The sequence below is a fragment of the Erpetoichthys calabaricus genome, chromosome 9 (assembly GCF_900747795.2).
Source record: "Erpetoichthys calabaricus chromosome 9, fErpCal1.3, whole genome shotgun sequence".
In the NCBI taxonomy this organism is placed as follows: Eukaryota; Metazoa; Chordata; class Cladistia; order Polypteriformes; family Polypteridae; genus Erpetoichthys; species Erpetoichthys calabaricus.
The window spans coordinates 19,666,998-19,687,453 of NC_041402.2; the positions used below are offsets into that span (position 1 = coordinate 19,666,998).

Below are 20,456 nucleotides of genomic sequence, written 5' to 3' on the forward strand. Positions count from 1 at the left end.
TACTCCAGAATGTCCTGAAGAGTGATCAGATGAATTGCAATGAATTGCAAAGTCTTCAAAATTAACTTAATCCCAAAAAACCATTTCCACTGCATTTCAGCCCTACCACAAAAGGACCTGCTGACATCATCTCAGTGATTCTCTCGTTAACACGTGTGAGAGTGTCAACAAGGAAAAGGCTGGAGACCACTCTGTCATGCTAATTGAGTTAGAATAGAGAGGTTCAATTGTTGTGTAGAAGGCTTCAGGGCACCCAAAAAAGTCCAGCAAGCGCCAGGGCCGTCTCCTAAATTTAATTAAAGGCTCGGGATTGGGGCATCACCAATGCAGAGCTTGCTCAGGAATGGCAGCAGGCAGGTGTGAGTGCATCAGATAGATAGATAGATAGATAGATAGATAGATAGATAGATAGATAGATAGATAGATAGATAGATAGATAGATAGATAGATAGATAGATAGATAGATAGATAGATAGATAGATAGATAGATAGATAGATAGATAGATACTTTATTAATCCCAATGGGAAATTCACATTCTCCAGCAGCAGCATACTGATACAATAAATAATATTAAATTAAAGAATGATAATAATGCAGGTGAAAAACAGACAATAACTTTGTATAATGTTAAATGTTAACGTTTACCCCCCCGGGTGGAATTGAAGAGTCGCATAGTTTGGGGGAGAAACGATCTCCTCAATCTGTCAGTGGAGCAGGACAGTGACAGCAGTCTGTCACTGAAGCTGCTCTTCTGTCTGGAGATGATACTATTAAGTGGATGCAGTGGATTCTCCATAATTGATAGGAGCCTGCTGAGCGCCCTTCGCTCTGCCACAGATGTTAAACTGTCCAGCTCCATGCCAACAATAGAGCCTGCCTTCCTCACCAGTTTGTCCAGGTGTGAGGCGTCTTTCCTCTTAATGCTGCCTCCCCAGCACACCACTGCGTAGAAGAGGGCACTCGCCACAACTGTCTGATAGAACATCTGCAGCATCTTATTGCAGATGTTGAAGGATGCCAGCCTTCTAAGGTAGTATAACCGGCTTTGTCCTTTCTTGCACAGCGCATCAGTATTGGCAGTCCAGTCTAATTTATCATCCAGCTGCACTCCCAGATATTTATAGGTCTGCAAAAATCTGCACACAGTCACTTTTGATGATCACGGGGTCTATGAGGGGTCTGGGCCTCCAAAAATCCACCACCAGCTCCTTGGTTTTGCTGGTGTTCAGTTGTAGGTGGTTTGAGTCGCACCATTTAACAAAGTCATTGATTAGGTCCCTATACTCCTCCTCCAGCCCATTCCTGATGCAGCCCACGATAGCAGTGTCATCAGCCAACTTTTGCACATGGCAGGACTCCGAGTTGTATTGGAAGTCCGATGTATATAGGCTGAACAGGACCGGAGAAAGTACAGTCCCTTGTGGCGCTCCTGTGTTGCTGACCACAATGTGGTTACTTAAAAAGTTACTTAAAAAGTCAGACCTTGACCCACATATACTAAATAATTATAGGCCTATTTCAAATTTACCGTTTCTCTCTAAAATACTAGAAAAAATAGTCGCCAGTCAGCTTCAGACACACCTTATGCATTACAATTTATTTGAGAAATTCCAGTCTGGTTTTCGCACTGGTCATAGTACAGAAACGGCACTAACACGGGTTGTAAATGACATTCTGATATCCTCTGATGAAGGAAAGTCCACTGTAATTATGTTGTTGGACTTAAGTGCAGCATTTGACACCATCGACCATTCTATTTTACTGCACAGGCTAGAAAATGATGTTGGGCTTACAGGCACCGTGCTCGCTTGGTTTAGTTCTTACTTATCAAATCGATTCCAATATGTACAGAAATGTGCTGACAGTACTCTATCATTATACACAGAAGTTCAATATGGTGTCCCACAGGGCTCAGTACTGGGACCTTTACTGTTTTCACTTTACGTGCTTCCACTGGGATCTATCATTAGGAAACATAATGTTAATTTTCACTCGTATGCAGATGACACCCAGTTATACCTTTCATTTAAATCAAATGAAGTTTCTCCAATGTTGTCTTTAATTAGTTGTGTTAGTGAATTAAAGGAGTGGATGAATAAGAACTACTTGTCTTTAAATACAGATAAAACAGAGATGTTAATTGTTGGAGGGAATGATGCTGATCACAACAATATTTTGTCATCATTTAACTCAGTGGGAATCCCAGTCAATTTTACTGAATCAGCCCGCAATCTAGGAGTTATCTTTGACTCTAGCATGTCATTTAAAGCGCATATTACAAAGTTGTCCAAAACATGTTTCTTCCATCTTAAAAATGTTAGGAAATTAAGGCGCTTTTTAAATAAACAGGATTCTGAGAAACTAATTCATGCATTTATCTCTAGTAGGATTGACTACTGCAATGCGGTGTTCACTGGATGTTCAAACTGTTCTTTATACAGCCTCCAGTTAATCCAAAATGCGGCTGCAAGAATTATTACAAGAACAAGAAAATACGAACACATAACTCCAGTTCTTAAATCCTTACACTGGCTCCCGGTTAAGTTTAGGGCAGATTTCAAAATCCTTCTTTTAACATATAAAGCATTAAATGGTCGAGGTCCGGCTTACTTGTCTGAACTTATTATGACTTACAAACCAGAGCGCACATTAAGATCTCAAGATGCCGGTCTGCTTATGATTCCAAGGATTAATAAAATAACAATGGGAGGTCGAGCTTTTAGTTACAGGGCCCCTAAACTGTGGACTGGTCTGCCTGCTACTATAAGAGATGCCCCTTCGGTCTCAGCTTTTAAATCCCGGCTGAAGACTCACTACTTCAGTTTAGCATATCCTGACTAGAGCTGCTGATTAACTGTACAGACTGCATCTCTGTTGTTAGTCATTAGCACTTAAACATAAGTAACATGACAGTTATAATTGTATACTAACCCTCACTTATTCTGTTTTTCTTTTCGGTACTCAAATGTGGCACTTGGTGCCACGGCCCACCCGCCAAGTTGTTTTGCCTGCCTAAGGAAAAGTCATCCCAGATGGAGGATCGCGGGAATCGTGGGAAAGAGGGGTCCTTTCATCGGATTTGGCTGGCCAAATGGGGGAGGCAGCTTGAAGGATGAGGTCTCCAGGACTCTATACAAATCCAAATCTTGTTATGGGATATATCATCTACTGTTAAATTCTGCTCTGTACTTCTAAAATTTATATTTTTTATTTCTTACTATATTGAGAAATTGTTCTGTTCTGTGTACTGCATTGTATTGTATTGACCCCCTTCTTTTGACACCCACTGCACGCCCAACCTACCTGGAAAGGGGTCTCTCTTTGAACTGCCTTTCCCAAGGTTTCTTCCATTTTTCCCTACTAGGTTTTTTTTGGGAGTTTTTCCTTGTCTTCTTAGAGAGTCAAGGCTGGGGGGCTGTCAAGAGGCAGGGCCTGTTAAAGCCCATTGCGGCACTTCCTGTGTGATTTTGGGCTATACAAAAATAAACTGTATTGTATTGTATTGTAATGTCAGACGTGCAGTTCCCAAGACGCACATACTGAGGTCTGTCTTTATGATAGTCCACGATCCATGCCACTAGGTATGAATCTAATCACATCTCTGTCAGCTTGTCCCTAAGGAGCAGAGGTTGGATTGTGTTGAAGGCGCTAGAGAAGTCTAGAAACATAATTCTTACAGCACCACTGCCTCTGTCCAAGTGAGAGAGGGATCGGTGTAGCATATAGATGATGGCATCCTCCGCTCCCACCTTCTCCTGATATGCAAACTACAGAGGGTCAAGGGCGTGTTGAACCTGTGGCCTAAGGTGGTGAAGCAGCAGCCTCTCCATGGTCTTCATCACATGTGATGTCAGAGCAACAGGCCGGAAGTCATTTAGCTCACTAGGACATGATACCTTTGGGACTGGGGTGATGCAAGATGTTTTCCAAAGCCTCGGGACTCTCCCCGTTCCAGGCTCAGGTTGAAGATGCGCTGTAGAGGACCCCCCAGCTCCGATGCACAGACCTTCAGCAGTCGTGGCGATACTTCATCTGGACCCGCTGCTTTGCTGGCACGAAGTCTCCTCAGCTCTCTGCTCACCTGCGCTGCTGTAATTGTGGGTGGGGATGTCTCTCCTATGCTGGTATCAGCAGAAGGATGTGTGGAGGGTGCAGTACTCTGATGTGAGACTTAGAGTGGGTTAGAGTGGTCAAACCTGTTGAAGAAGTTGTTCATTTGGTTTGCTCTCTTCACGTCTCTCTCGATGGTGGTACCCCGCTTTGAGCTGCAGCCAGTGATGATCTTCATCCCATCCCACACTTCCTTTATGCTGTTATTCTGCAACTTCTGCTCCAGCTTTCTCCTGTACTGTTCCTTCGCTGCCCTGAGCTGGACTCGGAGTTCCTTCTGCACGCGCTTGAGCTCATGCTGATCACCGTCTTTAAAGGCTCTTTTCTTCTGGTTCAAAAGGCCCTTGATGTCACTTGTAATCCATGGCTTGTTGTTAGCATAGCAGCATACGGTTCTTACTGGAACTACAATGTCCATACAGAAGTTGATGTAGTCAGTAGTGCAGTCAACAACTTCCTCAATGTTCTCACTAAGAGATCCATGCAGGATATCCCAGTCTGTAGTTCCAAAACATTCTCTCAGAGTATTCTCAGCCTCCGGGGTCCACTTCCTGAATGATTGTTTGGTTACAGGTAGGACTCTCACTTTTGGTTTTTAGTAAGGCTGAAGCAGAACCAGGTTATGATCTGCTTTCCCAAGCGCAGGCAGCGGGGTGGCGCTGTATGCGTCTTTAACGTTTGCATACAGTAAATCAATAGTCTTATTTCCCCGGGTGTTACAGTCCACATACTAGGAGAAGGCAGGTAATGTTTTGTCCAGCGTCACATGGTTAAAGTCTCCAACAATTAGCACAAGTGCCTCTGGGTGCTGCATTTGTAATTTAGGAACAGCAGAATGGATGATGTCACTCGCTGACTCCTCGTCCGCCCGAGGAGGGATGTAAACAATAACAACAATGACATGTCCAAACTCTCTGGGCAAGTAGTAGGGACGTAAACTTATGGCCAACAGTTCGATGTCCCTGCAGCAAGTGGAGATTTTGACGTTAACATGTCCAGAGTTACACCACCATGTATTAACATAGAGAGCGAGTCCTCCTCCTTTGTGCTTCCCACAGGTACTTGCATCTCTGTCCGCTCTAACTGTGCTAAACCCGGGTAGTTCCACGTTAGCATCTGGGATGGTGTTAGTTAGCCAAGTTTCGCAAAAACACAACAAACTGCATTCTCTGTAGGTTCTGACATTTTTCACCAGTGCAGCCAGTTCGTCGATCTTATTTGAGATTGAGTTCACAACCCCAGAATCACAGAAGGCACCGAAGGCTTAAAACGCGACTTTCTCGCAAGCCGCTTCATTTTTGGCTTAGTGCCCGCTCTGCTGCCACAATACCCCCTTCTTACCTCGTCAGGTAAATAGGGAACCACACCGGCACTGGCATTTGTTCTCATCTGCACACTCAGTGAGGCGAAGACTTTTGAAGAAAGGCCTGGTGGGTGTCAAGAAGGGCAGCAAAGAAGCCAAGACAAAACATCAGGGACAGATTGATATTCTGCAAAAGGGACAGGGATTGGCCTGCTGAGGACTGCTGGGGTCAAGTGATTTTCTCTCACGAATCCCTTTTCCGATTGTTTGGGGAATCCAGAAAAAAGAGAAGGTGAGCGGTGCTACCATCAGTCCTGTGTCATGCCAACAGTAAAGCATCCTGAGACCATTCATGTGTGGGGTTGCTTCTCAGCAAAGTGAGTGGGCTTACTCACAATTTTGCCTAAGAACACAGCCATGAATAAAGAATGGTACTTCTGAGAGCAACTTTTCCCAACCATCCAAGAACAGTTTGATGATGAACAATGTTTTTTCCAACATGATGGAGCATCAGGCCATAAGTGACAACGTGTCTCGGGGAAGAAAACATCGAAATTTTGGGTCCATGGCCAGGAAACTCCCCAGACATTTTCTATTGAGAACTTGTGGTCAATCCTCAAGAGGCGGGTGGACAAACAAAAAACCCACCAATTCTGACAAACTCCAAGCATTGATTATGCAAGAATGGGCTGCCATCAGTCAGGATTGGGCCCAGAAGTTGATTGACAGCCTGGCCAGGGCGAATTGCAGAGGTCTTGAACATAAACTTAATGTAATCTTCAATAAAAGCCTTTGAAACTTATGAAATGCTTGTAATTATACTTCAGTATACCATAGAAACTTCTAACAAAAAGATTTAAAAACACTGAAGCAGCAAACTTTGTGAAAACCAATACTTGTGTCATTCTCAAAACTTCCTGTAGACATCTATAAGCAATGACCTGTAACAACAGAATATGCAGGACATTTGCCTCTTTACTTATCATCTCAGTCTCAAACAGGGGTGCCTATTGCCCCTCCATCAATTGGCTTTTATATTTGCTATTTACATTTTTTTTTCCACTAAAAGCAACACACAGAAATGTCCTTTCAAAAAACAAAAACAATTGATTCCAAGCCCACTACACTGTCATATAATCAAAGGGTGTGTCAGGGGTATTCTTGAAGGGCACATTAGCAATTAGGTATGGGTTATATGTGGGGACACTCATATGTTGTTCACACCGACTATAGCGAGCCCCTATGTGGAGAATTGAGGACTGACAGGCACTGTAGGCATCTCTCAGGGTTCAAGCTGCCACATCCATATCCGAAAGGAACATTTTTAGGTTGTGTTGTTCAATTATTATCTCCAAAATTTAGTCAACCACATGACTTTAAATACACATGCTTTATGAGAGAAAATAAATACCCTAAATGACAGAAAGGACCTCTATCGTTGTAGTCACATAGATTGAAAATATAAAAATACGAAGCAGGCAGGAAACAGCCTTGCATGTGGAAGTAGCTGTAGAATATATAACATTGTAACTGATGGGAAACATGAGTTACCCTGATTGAGAGCCGACGCAGTATCCATATGATGAGTGATCTCAAAGAGAGCAGGTCAAGGATGGCATGATAGCTGCAGGAGCACTTTAAACGGATGAAGCTAGCAGCTGGGCCATCAGTGAAGCAAAATAAATACAAGAAAAGAGCCAGAGGAATCAAATCTGGTCTCCAGTGTGTTGTTATGCTATTGCAATATTTTATTTGATAGCTCTAAAAGCAGCTTAATGTTTTCCTACCCTGCATTTCTTCAGTTTTATATAATAATGCATTTTGAGTCATATACTTTATTACTTTAAAAACATCAGTTGCATTGCATCCGATTTGCTAAAGCCCATGTGAACAAATCATCAAGACAAACATACAATATAAGGACAACATTAATCAACATTTACCTAACAGCCATAAGCAACCAATCTATTACAAATACATTTAGACACTTATATAATTTAAAGGTTAAGATGTTAAGTTCACTCATTTCACCACTTGTTTTTATGTACTGTTACAAAATCTGAAGGTACTAGTCTAGAGTGTTTTAAGCAGCTGAAAAGACAGAAGGAGAGTGAACAGAAGCTGGGCTGAGTGCAATGGGTCATGAAGGATCCTAACAGATTTATGTTTCAGTCAAAATCCAAATTTCCTAATGGAGAAGTGTCAACAAATAGCATTAGAATTGATACACATCACCCTCTCTGGCTGTTTCCAGTCCTCATCAAAGAGATTGTGAAGGAGAAGGTCAAAACACTTTAAATGACCTGCAGAAAATGGTCATTGCATCGCCTTCAATCTCCTCTGAAAGAACAGCCTCAGGTGACTTTTAGTGACCATTACAGATGGGTTAACTGTGTATGTTAGTCCAATCGTAATGGTGCTGCCTATTTTGTTGAGAGAGTAAATAGTCTAACCAAAGGATGCATTTATTTTAGGGTTGAAATAAATAACCAAGAGATTACCTAAGTGAAGGGATAAGATGAGAGACAAAGGGGGTCTCTCTTTGAATTGCTCTTCCCAAGGTTTTTTTCCAAATTTTTTCCCTAAAAGGGTTTTTTGGGGAGTTTTGTTCTTGTTTTCTGAGAGATTTAAGGCTGAGGAGTTGTCAAAAGGCCATTGAGGCACTCCTTGTGTGATTTTGGGCTATACAAAAATAAATTGTATTGTATTGTCTCTCAATTTATCAGTCGATCTATGTTTCCTACCCTCACCTATAGTCATGAGCTGTGGGTAGTGACCGAAAGAACGAGATCGCGAATACAAGCGGCTGAAATGAGTTTCCTCCGCAGGGTGTCTGGGCTTTTCCTTAAAGATAGGGTGAGAAGCTCAGTCATCCGGGAGGGGCTCAGAGTAGAGCCGCTGCTCCTCCGCATCGAAAGGAGTCAGATGAGGTGGCTCGGGCATCTGATCAGGATGCCTCCTGGACGCCTCCCTGGTGAGGTGTTCCGGGCACGTCCAACCGGGAGGAGGCCCCGGGGAAGACCCAGGACACGCTGGAGGGACTATGTCTCTCGGCTGGCCAGGGAACGCCTTGGGATTCCCCTGGAAGAGCTAGAAGAAGTGGCCGGGGAGAGGGAAGTCTGGGCATCTCTGCTCAAGCTGCTGCCCCCGCGACCTGACCTCGGATAAGCGGAAGAGAATGGATGGATGGATGTATTGTATAGTAGTTCAAAAAAACATGCAGGAGCCAGGAAAGAAAAAATATTGTGACCAACACCAGAAATTGCTAAACCAAAAAGTCATTGTCAAAATATTTATAAGCAAAGTTATGAAACACACTAGAAATAGAGGGTCCCTAAGAAACAATAAAATTTTCAAGATTTTTTTCTTTATCCAGAACCTTGGAAACCTGAAACTTCATCTTCTAAAATAGAAAATACCTTGTGATATAACAAGGTAGCATCAGCCATCACAACCACAAATAAATTAGCTGCAAAAGTAAAAATGGAGGCAACATGGACAAGGTCCATGGTCAAACGCTATCCACAAGCCATTGGTTCTCTTCCATTTGTGCTCAAGTCACTGGGAAGACTTCAAAAAGTAAAAACTTGCTGATGTAGAGGTTTCCACCGCGCCCAGATGGACTTGAAGATGCCATTTGACCACCCGCCTAGCCACACATGCAACTCAGGTAGTGACAGAAACTAACTTCTTGCCTTGCACATGCAGTTTGCTGTTGTTTCATTAACTTGTATTGGGGATCTGTTTGCTGTCAGTAGGGGCAATCAGTGGTGAAAGAGAGGAAAATATGCAAAATAAACAAGTTGGTGTATTCACTGTTGAGGTAAAATTGAAACACTAATCTGATTTGTGGTTTAAGTCGCACAGGTTCAGACAAGTTTGCAGACACACTAATGCTTTTCAATGAAAGAGTCTGAAATTTCAAAACTTTGTACAGCACAATCTTTTCCTGTAGATAACCAGTCCCAACAAATTTCTCTGAAGAATACGTGTTCCACATTTCAATAAAACTGGTCCACTGGGTGCCAAGTTGCTGCATGCGGTCAAACGGACGGATGGAAAGACAGTCATGGGCTATTGCAATAGGCGTTTTGTGTATTATATGTAAACACACCTTAAAAATGTACTATAATAGGGGTGTCCAATTCCAATTCTGGAGGAATGCAGAATAGCCTTTTTTTTTTTAAGACCCAGTCTTCTAAATTGCTTCTTTCTTCTTAAATGGCAGCCACACAAATGTGAGATGTGAAGTGAGCAAACAGGATGACCAGCTAAGTCAGGGCCTCAAACTTCAACCAATTTCACTCCAACCAGTTTCTGAATTAGTAGCCGATTATTGTTGTTAATTAATCCCGTTATTTTATTCTTGGGCGGGGAACAGTGGGTAGCGCTGCTGCCTCGCAGTTAGGAGACCCGGGTTCGCTTCCCGGGTCCTTCCTGCGTGGAGTTTGCATGTTCTCCCCGTGTCTGTGTGGGTTTCCTCCGGGTAGTCCGGTTTCCTCCCACAGTCCAAAGACATGCAGGTTAGGTGCATTGGCAATTCTAAATTGACCCTAGTGTTTGCTTGGTGTGTGGGTGTGTGCGCGCCCTGCGGTGGGCTGGCGCCCTGCCCAGGGTTTGTTTTCTGCCTTGCACCCTGTGTTGGCTGGGATTGGTTCCAGCAGACCCCCTTGACCCTGTAGTTCGGATATAGCGGATTGAATAATGGATGGATGGATATTTCATTCTTGGCTTGTTGGTGCTCTCATTCAGCCACAGCAGACATTTCCAAAGCTGTTGATTTAGTTTTATAAGAGCAACTTCAAAATGTTTTGTGGACCTGAACAAATTTTAAGATACTGCACAATGGACATGGGTTTAGCTGGTCATTTGTTGGCTCCTTTTGTGTCTTATTACTGTTTGGCTGTGAATTGAGAAAAAAAGAATTAATTAAGGGGTCTGAGTCTTAAATAACAAGCCATTTAAAGTGGAAGAAAAAGTTAATTAGCAGCAAAATCTAGTCACTAATTTAAAAAGTGGTTAGAATGAAAACCGGTAGCCACTGCAGCTCTCTGGCATCAGAGATGGCCACCCCTCTGCTACAGGCTGATCTTCTAAGTCACCTTGGACAGTAATAGAGATCAGGAATTAACCAGAAAGTTACAATTGCTGTTGATAAATAAATAGATAAATAAAAACAAAAAGCTTAACATCAAACTAATTATTAGGCATCCTATGAACAATGTATTTGAATTCCCTTACAGCCAGGGATACACAATGTTGGTCCTGGAGGGCTGTAGCGACTGTAGGTTTCTGTTTCTAGAAGTCAATTCTTGCTGATGAAGAATTGTTGCTCAAGCAACATTCCTATGCTTCATTTTAGATGTCTTGCTTGTTAAGATTTCCCACCATTAATTTGTTATTTTAGCCTTAACAGCTGCATTCAGTTTTTAATGGCTCCATAGTAGCAATAAGATGCAAACGACAAGGGAACCAGCAGTGCTCCATCTGACTTGTTTCTGATTACACCTGTGTGTTCATCATATACGGTTTGATATAATAAAATATTTAGAAGGAAATTGAAGAAAAAAAAGAAGGACTGAGAGTTGCTCATCTGCTTCAGGCTACAGTTCATTTGGGTGATATCCTTTGAATATGTTTCTTACATCTTAAAAATGTTAGGAAATTAAGGCGCTTTTTAAATAAACAGGATTCTGAGAAACTAATTCATGCATTTATCTCTAGTAGGATTGACTACTGCAATGCGGTGTTCACTGGATGTTCAAACTGTTCTTTATACAGCCTCCAGTTAATCCAAAATGCGGCTGCAAGAATTATTACAAGAACAAGAAAATACGAACACATAACTCCAGTTCTTAAATCCTTACACTGGCTCCCGGTTAAGTTTAGGGCAGATTTCAAATTCCTTCTTTTAACATATAAAGCATTAAATGGTCGAGGTCCGGCTTACTTGTCTGAACTTATCATGACTTACAAACCTGAGCACACATTAAGATCTCAAGATGCCGGTCTGCTTATGATTCCAAGGATTAATAAAATAACAGTGGGAGGTTGAACTTTTAGTTACAGGGCCCCTAAACTGTGGACTGGTCTGCCTGCTACTATAAGAGATGCCCCTTCGGTCTCAGCTTTCAAATCCCGACTGAAGACTCACTACTTCAGTTTAGCATATCCTGACTAGAGCTGCTGATTAACTGTACAGACTGCATCTCTGTTGTTAGTCATTAGCACTTAAACATAAGTAACATGACAGTTATAATTGTATAATAACCCTCACTTATTCTGTTTTTCTTCTCGGTACTCATATGTGGCACTTGGTTACATGGCCCACCTGCCAAGTTGTTTTGCCTACCTAAGGAAAAGTCATCCCAGATGGAGGATCGCAGGAATCGTGGGAAAGAGGGGTCCTTTCATCGGATTGGCTGGCCCAGCACTGTTTCAGCCGTGGAATGGCCAAATGGGGGAGGCAGCTTGAAGGATGAGGTCTCCAGGACTCTACACAAATCCAAATCTTATTATGGGATATATCATCTACTGTTAAATTCTGCTCTGTACTTCTAAAATTTATATTTTTTATTTCTTACTATATTGAGAAATTGTTCTGTTCTGTGTACTGCATTGTATTGTATTAACCCCCTTCTTTTGACACCCACTGCACGCCCAACCTACCTGGAAAGGGGTCTCTCTTTGAACTGCCTTTCCCAAGGTTTCTTCCATTTTTTCCCTACAAGGTTTTTTTGGGAGTTTTTCCTTGTCTTCTTAGAGAGTCAAGGCTGGGGGGCTGTCAAGAGACAGGGCCTGTTAAAGCCCATTGCGGCACTTCCTGTGTGATTTTGGGCTATACAAAAATAAACTGTATTGTATTGTATTGTATTGTATTGTATTGTATTGTATTGTATTGAATAGAAAAAAAATCTACAATATAAGAATGGTCGGACATAGCAGAGTTAAAACAATAACAAACCATAAAATAAATTAAGATCTGTTAATACCAGGGATTGATATATAATTAAGCAACTTGGTTGGAATAAAAACTGCAGCAACTGTGGCCCTCTAGGGCTGATGTTGCTCACCCCTGCCTTACAGTCGATAGAGTAGTGATGGGCGAATGAAACCACATGAAGCTTATGAATTCAAAGCTTCAAAAATAGTGACATCTGCTGGGTTAAAGAAATTATAGCAGCCATGAACTTGATACAGCCCAAGTACTCCTCGCCCATCTTGATTGCATCGTTACTATTGGACAGGGGAACCAAAACACTAAAATCCCATGTGTGTTCATTTTGATCTTATGATAATCATGTTATTATTAGTCTTAAAGATGACTTGTGACAGGCGGGTATCAGCAAGAGTGAAAGGGAAGGTCTACAGGACGGTAGTGAGACCAGCTATGTTATATGAGATGGAGACGGTGGCACTGACCAAAAAACAGGAGACAGAGCTGGAGGTGGCAGAGTTAAAGATGCTAAGATTTGCATTGGGTGTGACGAGGATGGACAGGATTAGGAATGAGGACATTAGAGGGTCAGCTCAGGTTGGACGGTTGGGAGTCAAAGTCAGAGAGGCGAGATTACGTTGGTTTGGACATGTGCAGAGGAGTGATGCTGAGTATTTTGGGGGAAGGATGCTAAGGATGGAGCTGCCAGGCAATAGAAAAAGAGGAAGGCCTAAGAGAAGGTTTATGGATGTGGTAAGAGAGGACATGCAGGTGATGGGTGTGACAGAACAACATAATGAGGACAGAAAGATATGGCTGGATATGGCAAGAAGTTGATCCGCTGTGGCGACACCTAACGAGAGCAGCCGGAAGAAAAAGATCAGTCCTAAAGATGTAATTTTCTGTCATTATGAATATTGTACTTGTAGCACTAGACTAGTGCTCACCTGCACCAAATTCCAACAGCTTCTCCCTCTTCACATGGCTATTTTAGGTAGCTCACTATCCTTAAAAGGACCGCTTGCAGGTGTCACATTAGTTGGAATTATTGTGAGACGTTGCAAGCTTGTAGTTCTATCAGCTACCTTGTAGCTAGCACTAAAATTCTCATTTATATTACGGAATGCCAACTAATACTACCCAGGTTAATACAGCCTGACAAGGCCGTTACTATAGGGATGTAAACAACCAAAATGGACCACCGCTCAGATCAGGCGATAAGCTACCATACACAATAAGCCACCACTGATTCATAATTATCATGTCAGGTGTCCTTTTTTTTGGCCGTGAGGCAATGTGAAAGATTAATATTTTTCATTAGTACTTTGGGAATAATTGCGCTTGCAGAAAAGAAAATTATAGCAGGGTTTAGGGAAAGTTCTTGTGGAACTGGACACTAATCAGAGAGTTTAGAGAATGTGTCTGCAGTAGGTTAGAGTGTTAATGACACATTAAAAGTTCCAGTACAGAAGAAAAATATAGTCTGATATTTACTTTAATGTAAATGTCTGAAGATTTGGATGTCATCAGTCAAGTTGGTGTAAAGCTTCGATAAACCTTTATTAAACCGATACAAGTTTTGAAGCCTCTGTGTCAAAAATACCATCCCTGCTATACAGCCAACCCTTCTCCATCTGAGGGAAGACATTTTGAACTCGGTGTTAAAAAATCGAGCTAAATTAATACTTTGTTTAAAGTCATATTTCATTGCAGTTGAAGTTCTGAAGCAACATAAGGAATTTGAACTCCCTGCTGAATACACCTGCAAGGCAAAGGGTGGGATGTAGGTGACAAGCATAAGAGGAACTTCTGTTAAAACATTTTTCTAATACTTTAAGGAAACAAATATGTAAATATATGAAAGATTAAGAATATTTATCAAGATTTATTTATTTTGTGAAATGTATATTGTTCATTATTGGCAACTAACTACTTCTTCTTAACTAAAACATATCATTTTCTATACAGAATGATGTGCAATAGTTTAAATTTCTTACCCACAGAACATGAGAACATTATTGGACAAGGGGTCTTCAGGTAAAGGCACCAGCTGCTGAAGACAAAGTTGCTCACATCCTCCGTTAAACCCATCTGAACAATCTGTACCTTTAGAATAGTCGTAGCAACCTGATCCATCCTTCATAGGCCTTAGACCGACTGGACACTAAAAAAGGAAAAAATAATAATAATACCCATCAATAGACACTAGGTTAGTATTATACAGGAATCTTGCTTATTTATCTTACTAAAACATCAGACTTGCAATAATTGGTAATAATATTTTGTATATTGTAACATGCTGCTACTCTCTGTGTAATTTTGGTCTTATATTCCAATTCATAAAGACAACCTTCATGATGGCCCATTTGACTTGTCTTTACAAATTTGGAAACGTTGCAACATCACTGTATGCTGATATATTTTATAATGACCCAGGGGTTTGCGAGAGACAGAGAAATGAAATTAGTCTCTTTTCATCAATTGCTGTTAAATAACCCTTAAAATGTCCAGACAGATGGGCTTCAGCGCCCAGGGGATGTGATCGAAGTGCTCCATGAGTGCTGTGTCTGTGAGACCCTCTATACAGCCGTCTTCTCAGGGTTATTCCTGTCCCCTTGGGCAGTCCATGGCCAACTGAGGAGCATATCCATCTCAGGTTATGACCCAGGGGTCACTACACTGCCTCCTTCTTTTAAGCTCCCATCCCAAGGGTAGCACAAACTCAATCCACAAGGACATTCAAGGGTTTGCGAGGTAAGCGGGTCTGCCCTGCCTTAAGTGAGCCATAGTGATTGTGATCAAGGAGTCCACTGCCATCAGTGCTAAACTAATCCTGTAGCTGAGGGTTAATAGTCTGTTCTTCACCCAACCACTGCTACCAGAGTATGACCCCCAGTGAAAGACGAAGGAATGGAATTAGCCTCTTTATGTCGATTGTTGGGTTGGCGAGTGACTCTAAAAAGGACCTTTTGGCATCTTCAGAGCCACTTTCATCATACTGCTTAGGTCCAGCGGCAACATGAGATCCCATCTATTTTGTCCCTTTGTCCACTCATACATACTGTTTAGTTCCACCTCACTCCATTCACCTGGGGTCAGGGACAACCCCTGTGCCTCAGGTACATAAGCCAACCCAAAGCCAGGGTTCACATCCTAGGCTCGCCAGTGGTCATACATCTGCCATTTAGCAGCCAGGAGATGTGATCAAAGTGCTCTCCAAGTGCTATGTCTGTTCCCACTAATGGAGATGTTTTATAGCTGGCTTCTCCAAGTTTTCCCACTCCTTATGGCAGTCCCAGACCGCCTTAGGAGCATGTACAGGGGCCACTACACTATGTATAGATACAAACACACTATTCAATATAAATAGGTAGATACATGGATAAATATGAAGGGCACTATCTAACAGACACACAGAATTTAGATGACAGTCATATTAAAAGATATTAGTCTGTAACATACATAAAATATTTATAACTGTCAGGCTTTTCTAATCACATTATACAACTAACTAGACATTTTTTATAACATACTATAAATAATTTCAATAACTTTACATCCCAGATTTTCTGATTAGGTAATTTATAATATGTGAATACAGCCTTCAGTACCTTTAACATTAATGTGGTTAGTCCATTTTTATCCACATTTATTCTTTTTTTTTCAAAACAGCTTGAACTAACAAAAAGTTTCCAAGTAAGCATTGCTTTTTATTTTCTCTAGAAACAGAAATTCCAAATATAAAAATGAGTTCATTAAAAACATTCCTTGCTTAGAAAATTAAGCAGAAGTGTTAGTCTGGTACAGTATAGAAAAAAATGACAAAATGAGGACACTGATCTGTAAAGCTAGAGCAAACTGTTTGTAAAGAACAATTAGTAGCGATTGTTACATTTAAACTTCTCCACTGCGAGTCACCTAGTCATTTTTCTATTGGAAATTTAAACAAAGTCCTCCATGCAGGAGCAGCTGCGTCATGTAAGCTCAAAGTGTTCTTCTGGTGTGTATCCAGCACACCCTTGAAAAGAATCAAATGTGTTAATTTTAACTCTTTGAGGGCTGAATATTTATTTCAAAAAACATAGTTTCTGAAAAGCAATGGTTTCACATAGAAATCAACATAAAACGTATGTTGCTGCATGCTGTGGCTGCCATCTTGCCAAGAGTGTGTGGCAGGCTTGCAATCTGCTTTCTACCTCTTATCATTGTTAAGTGGCAGTCCTCCCTGGCAAACATTGTCAGTACAACGACTAGCTGGGGACCAATCAGCTGAAGCTGGAACCTCACACTCATTTTCAATCACTTATATCAAAATCTGAGTCCGACAAGTCATAGTCCAGTTCAGAGATGATAGGCAAAACATTGTCCACGGAGTATTTTGCTTTACACATTCACTTTGATCTCTCACCAAATGTCAGTGCCATTTTTGCCGTTGTTTGCGCCTTGCTACTCACGCGAACACAGGAGATCTCGGTCAAACCAATGAATCTAACTTTCCTTATAGCAACAAGAGTCCAACTAAAAAATAATGGTTGGTTTTGTCACAGTTTACAGTCGATTAGAATCAACAAATCCTCCTTTTGACAAGAGTCGACATCAGCCCTGAAAGAGTTAACAAGCAGTCATATAGGTCTTTCTCTCCTAAATCCTCAAATAAAAATACTATCCCTCCATGCCAGCAGCCATACCACATGAGACCCTCTATACAGCCGGCTTCTCAGGGTTATTCCCGTCCCCTCGGGCAGTCCATGGCCAACTGAGGAGCATATCCATCTCAGGTCATGACCCAGGGGTCACTACACTGCCCCCTTCTTTTAATCCCTCCTCCCAAGGGTAGCAAAAACTCCATCCACAAGGACATTCAGGGGTTTGTGAGGTGAGCTGGTCTGCCCTACCTTAAGTTACCAATAGTGATTGTGATTGAGGAATCCACCACCATCAGTGCTAAACTAATCCTCTATCTCAGGGTTAATAGTGTGTTCTTCACCCAACCACTGCTACCAGAGTATGACTCGCAGCGAGAGATGCAGGAATGGAATTAACTTCTTTATGTCGATTGTTGGGCTGGTGATGGAAGTATTCTTATTTGAGGATTTGGGAGAGAAAGACGTTTATGACTGCTTGTTAAAATTAACACATTTTATTCATTTAAAGGGTGTTCCAGATACCCACCGGAGGAACACTTTGAGCTTAAATGACATGCCAGCAGCCATACCACATGCATTTCAGAATGGAAAATCCAACTGAAGCTGAGCATGATCAGGACTGGCCAGTACTTGGATGGGAGACCAACCAGGAGAATCTTGGGTTGCTGCTGGAAGAGGTGTTGGGGTGTCTAGTAGGGGGTGCTTACCCTGTGGTCTGAATGTGGATCTCAGTGCCCCAGTGCAGTGACAAGGATAGTGTGCTGTAAAAATGTTGCTGTCGTTCAGATGAGACATAAAATCGAGGTCCGGACTCCATGTGGTCATAAAAGATCCCTGGGCATCCTTCATAAAGAGAAGGATGTATGCTGACATCCAGACTAAACTGTCAACCACGGCCTTGTCCTTCTGGCCCCCTAATCATCCCCTGTCTCTATTTGATTAATTGTCTCTCACTCTTTCACCACCTAGCAGCTAACACGGTGAGCGTACTGGTGCAAACTGGCAGCCAATGCATCATTCAAGTGGTTGTTACAAATTAGTGGTGGTTGTAGTGGCTTCCCACCTTTGATTTAAAGCTCTTTGAGTAGTGAGAAAAAAGCTATAGAAATATGAAGAATTATTATTAATCTCAGGGGATGTGCACACATGTTTATTCAAATTTCTATAAGTTTATTAATAACTAGCTGTGTATGCCTGTGCTGTAAAAAGCCTGGGATACTAGAAGTTACTGAAATCGTCAGAAAGAAATTGAAATGCAGAGTCTGCGGTTTCATTTTGCCGATGTGCTCACCTCACTTGTGTATTAAGGGCTAAGCAAGTTTGTCTTTCATCGGCCGTTTCACTTTTGCGACAGAGTCGCTTTCTTTCAGCTTCATGTTGTAGCCTCGTACTTCTTACTTCTTCCGATTCGTTAACTTGGGGGCCCCTTTGCTGGCTCTTTGAGCTCCATGCTGTAGCCTCGCACTTCTGGGCCGGACAGACAGACACAAACACACTTCCAAGTGTAGACATTTATATACAAGATTACCCCCCGCCACACACACAAAAAAATGAACAGATCTAATTCCTGGCTCATCGGTCACATTCAGTCAGTCGTATCAGACTTCCATTTTTTGCTGGTTGGTCTGATCAATAAAATCCCCTACTTTGGTTCTATGCTTCAGGTCACTGTCATGCTGAAAGGTGAACTGTCACCCTAATCTTGGGTTATGTGCACTCTGGAGCAGGTTTTCTTCAAGGACCTCTCTGTATTTGGCTACATTCATCCTGCCCTCAACTCTGGCTTGCCTCCCTCTCCCTGATGCCGAGAAGTACCTCCATAGCATGATGCTGCAACCACCATGCTCTACCATAAGGATGGTATTAGGCAAGTGATGAGCAATGCGTGGTCTTCACCAAATATAGTGCTTGGAGTTCTGACTAAAGAGTTCAAGTTTTCTCTTCAGACCAGAGAATCTTTTTTCCTCACACTATCAGAGTTCTTTAAATGCCACCATACTGTATGCCTTTTACTCAAGAGACGTTTCCATCTAGCCACTCTACCATAAGTACTTGATTGATAGAGTGTTACTGAGATTGTTCTCCTTCCAATGCGTTCTCCTGTTTCAGCAGAGGACTTCTGAAGCTCTGTCAGAGTGACCAAGACTGAATTGTGCCTGTCAATCAAGCCAACTCTAGGTCCTGGAGGTTCCAAAGTTCTTGGATTTCATAATTGTTGAGACTACTATCCTTCTGCAAACACTCAAAGTTTTAGAAATCATTTTATGCCCATACCCTGATTAATGACTCACCATCAGTTGATCACAGAGGTCTACACATTTCATGACAATCTGGGGGGATATGGGTTATCCTGACATGCAGTTTGAAGAGAGGGACCTTATATACTCAGGTGTGTGCCTTTCTAAATAATGTTCAATCAAGTCAATTTGCCACAGGAGAACTCCAATCAAGTTCTAGAAACACCTCAATGATATTTAAAGCACACAGGATGCACCTGAGCACAATTTGGAATGCAGCAGCAAAGGGTCTGAATGCGTATTTAAATTAGAGATTTCAGGGTTTGATTTTTAACAAATTTGCAGACCATTCTGAAACACGATTTTCACTTTGTCGTTATGTGTTATATGTTGATTAATGGGCAAAAGTGGCAAATTTATTCATTTGAAATTAAATCTACAACACAACAAAGTGTGCAGAATTTGAAGGGGTCTGAATACTTTCTGAATTCACTGTAACTGCACACAGTGAACCCAATTTCCTCTCCAGAGCCAGCCAAGCAGGTAGAGTTTCATTGTTTCCTGCTTCCCTTCCTGTCATAAAGCATAGATATTTGCAACCCAGTAAAAAATAAAATTGGAAATTTAGTGCTATTATCACACCACCACTTTAGATCTTTGCAAAATTGTCATTGTTGCCCAATTCCTGAATTTTTTTTTTCTCCCAGGTGCAGCTGATCCAAGTTTTGCCACTCCATCATTGTGGCCTGAAATCCTCCTGGTCTTTGTCTTTGTGGAGTTTGCATGTTTCCCTGTGTTTGTGTGTCTTATTCTCTCACTTACCCAAAGATAGGAGTTCTCAGGTTTGGTCCTGGAAGGCCACAGTGGTGCAGGTTTTTGCTCCAAGTCAGTTTGTTAGTCAGAAAACAATTACTGAACCTTAAGTACTTTTTGTTCAAGAAACATTTCTGTCCTTTTTAGTTCAATCGCTTATTAAAATTCCTAACACTTACTTGCTTCTTTTATCCTTAAATATTTGCATTTGAAGTTTCTAATTGCTTCTTGTTTTCTGAATTAACTATTAATCAACAATGAGATGAGAAAAAGGAACCAGAAACTCGCTATCTAACTTGGTGTCACATTACCCCTGTGTTTGTTCATTATGACGTACCTACTGTAAGATCAAAATCATTTAGGTTATTGTTAATTTGAATATACAGTCATATGAAAAAGTCTGGGAACC

At 41.6% G+C, this 20,456-nt stretch overlaps 1 protein-coding gene across 3 annotated transcripts in view; it reads right to left on the reverse strand.

Annotated features, from left to right (window-relative positions):
* The window catches only part of LOC114657387 (astrotactin-2-like), a 2,479,169-nt gene that overhangs the window by 851,048 nt on the left and 1,607,665 nt on the right, over positions 1–20,456 (reverse strand). For all 3 annotated transcript variants that reach the window (XM_028809185.2, XM_051931934.1, XM_028809183.2), the window contains one exon: positions 14,349–14,515. In XM_028809185.2, the coding sequence (XP_028665018.1) occupies positions 14,349–14,515 (167 nt within the window). The remainder of the gene's footprint in view (positions 1–14,348; positions 14,516–20,456) is intronic.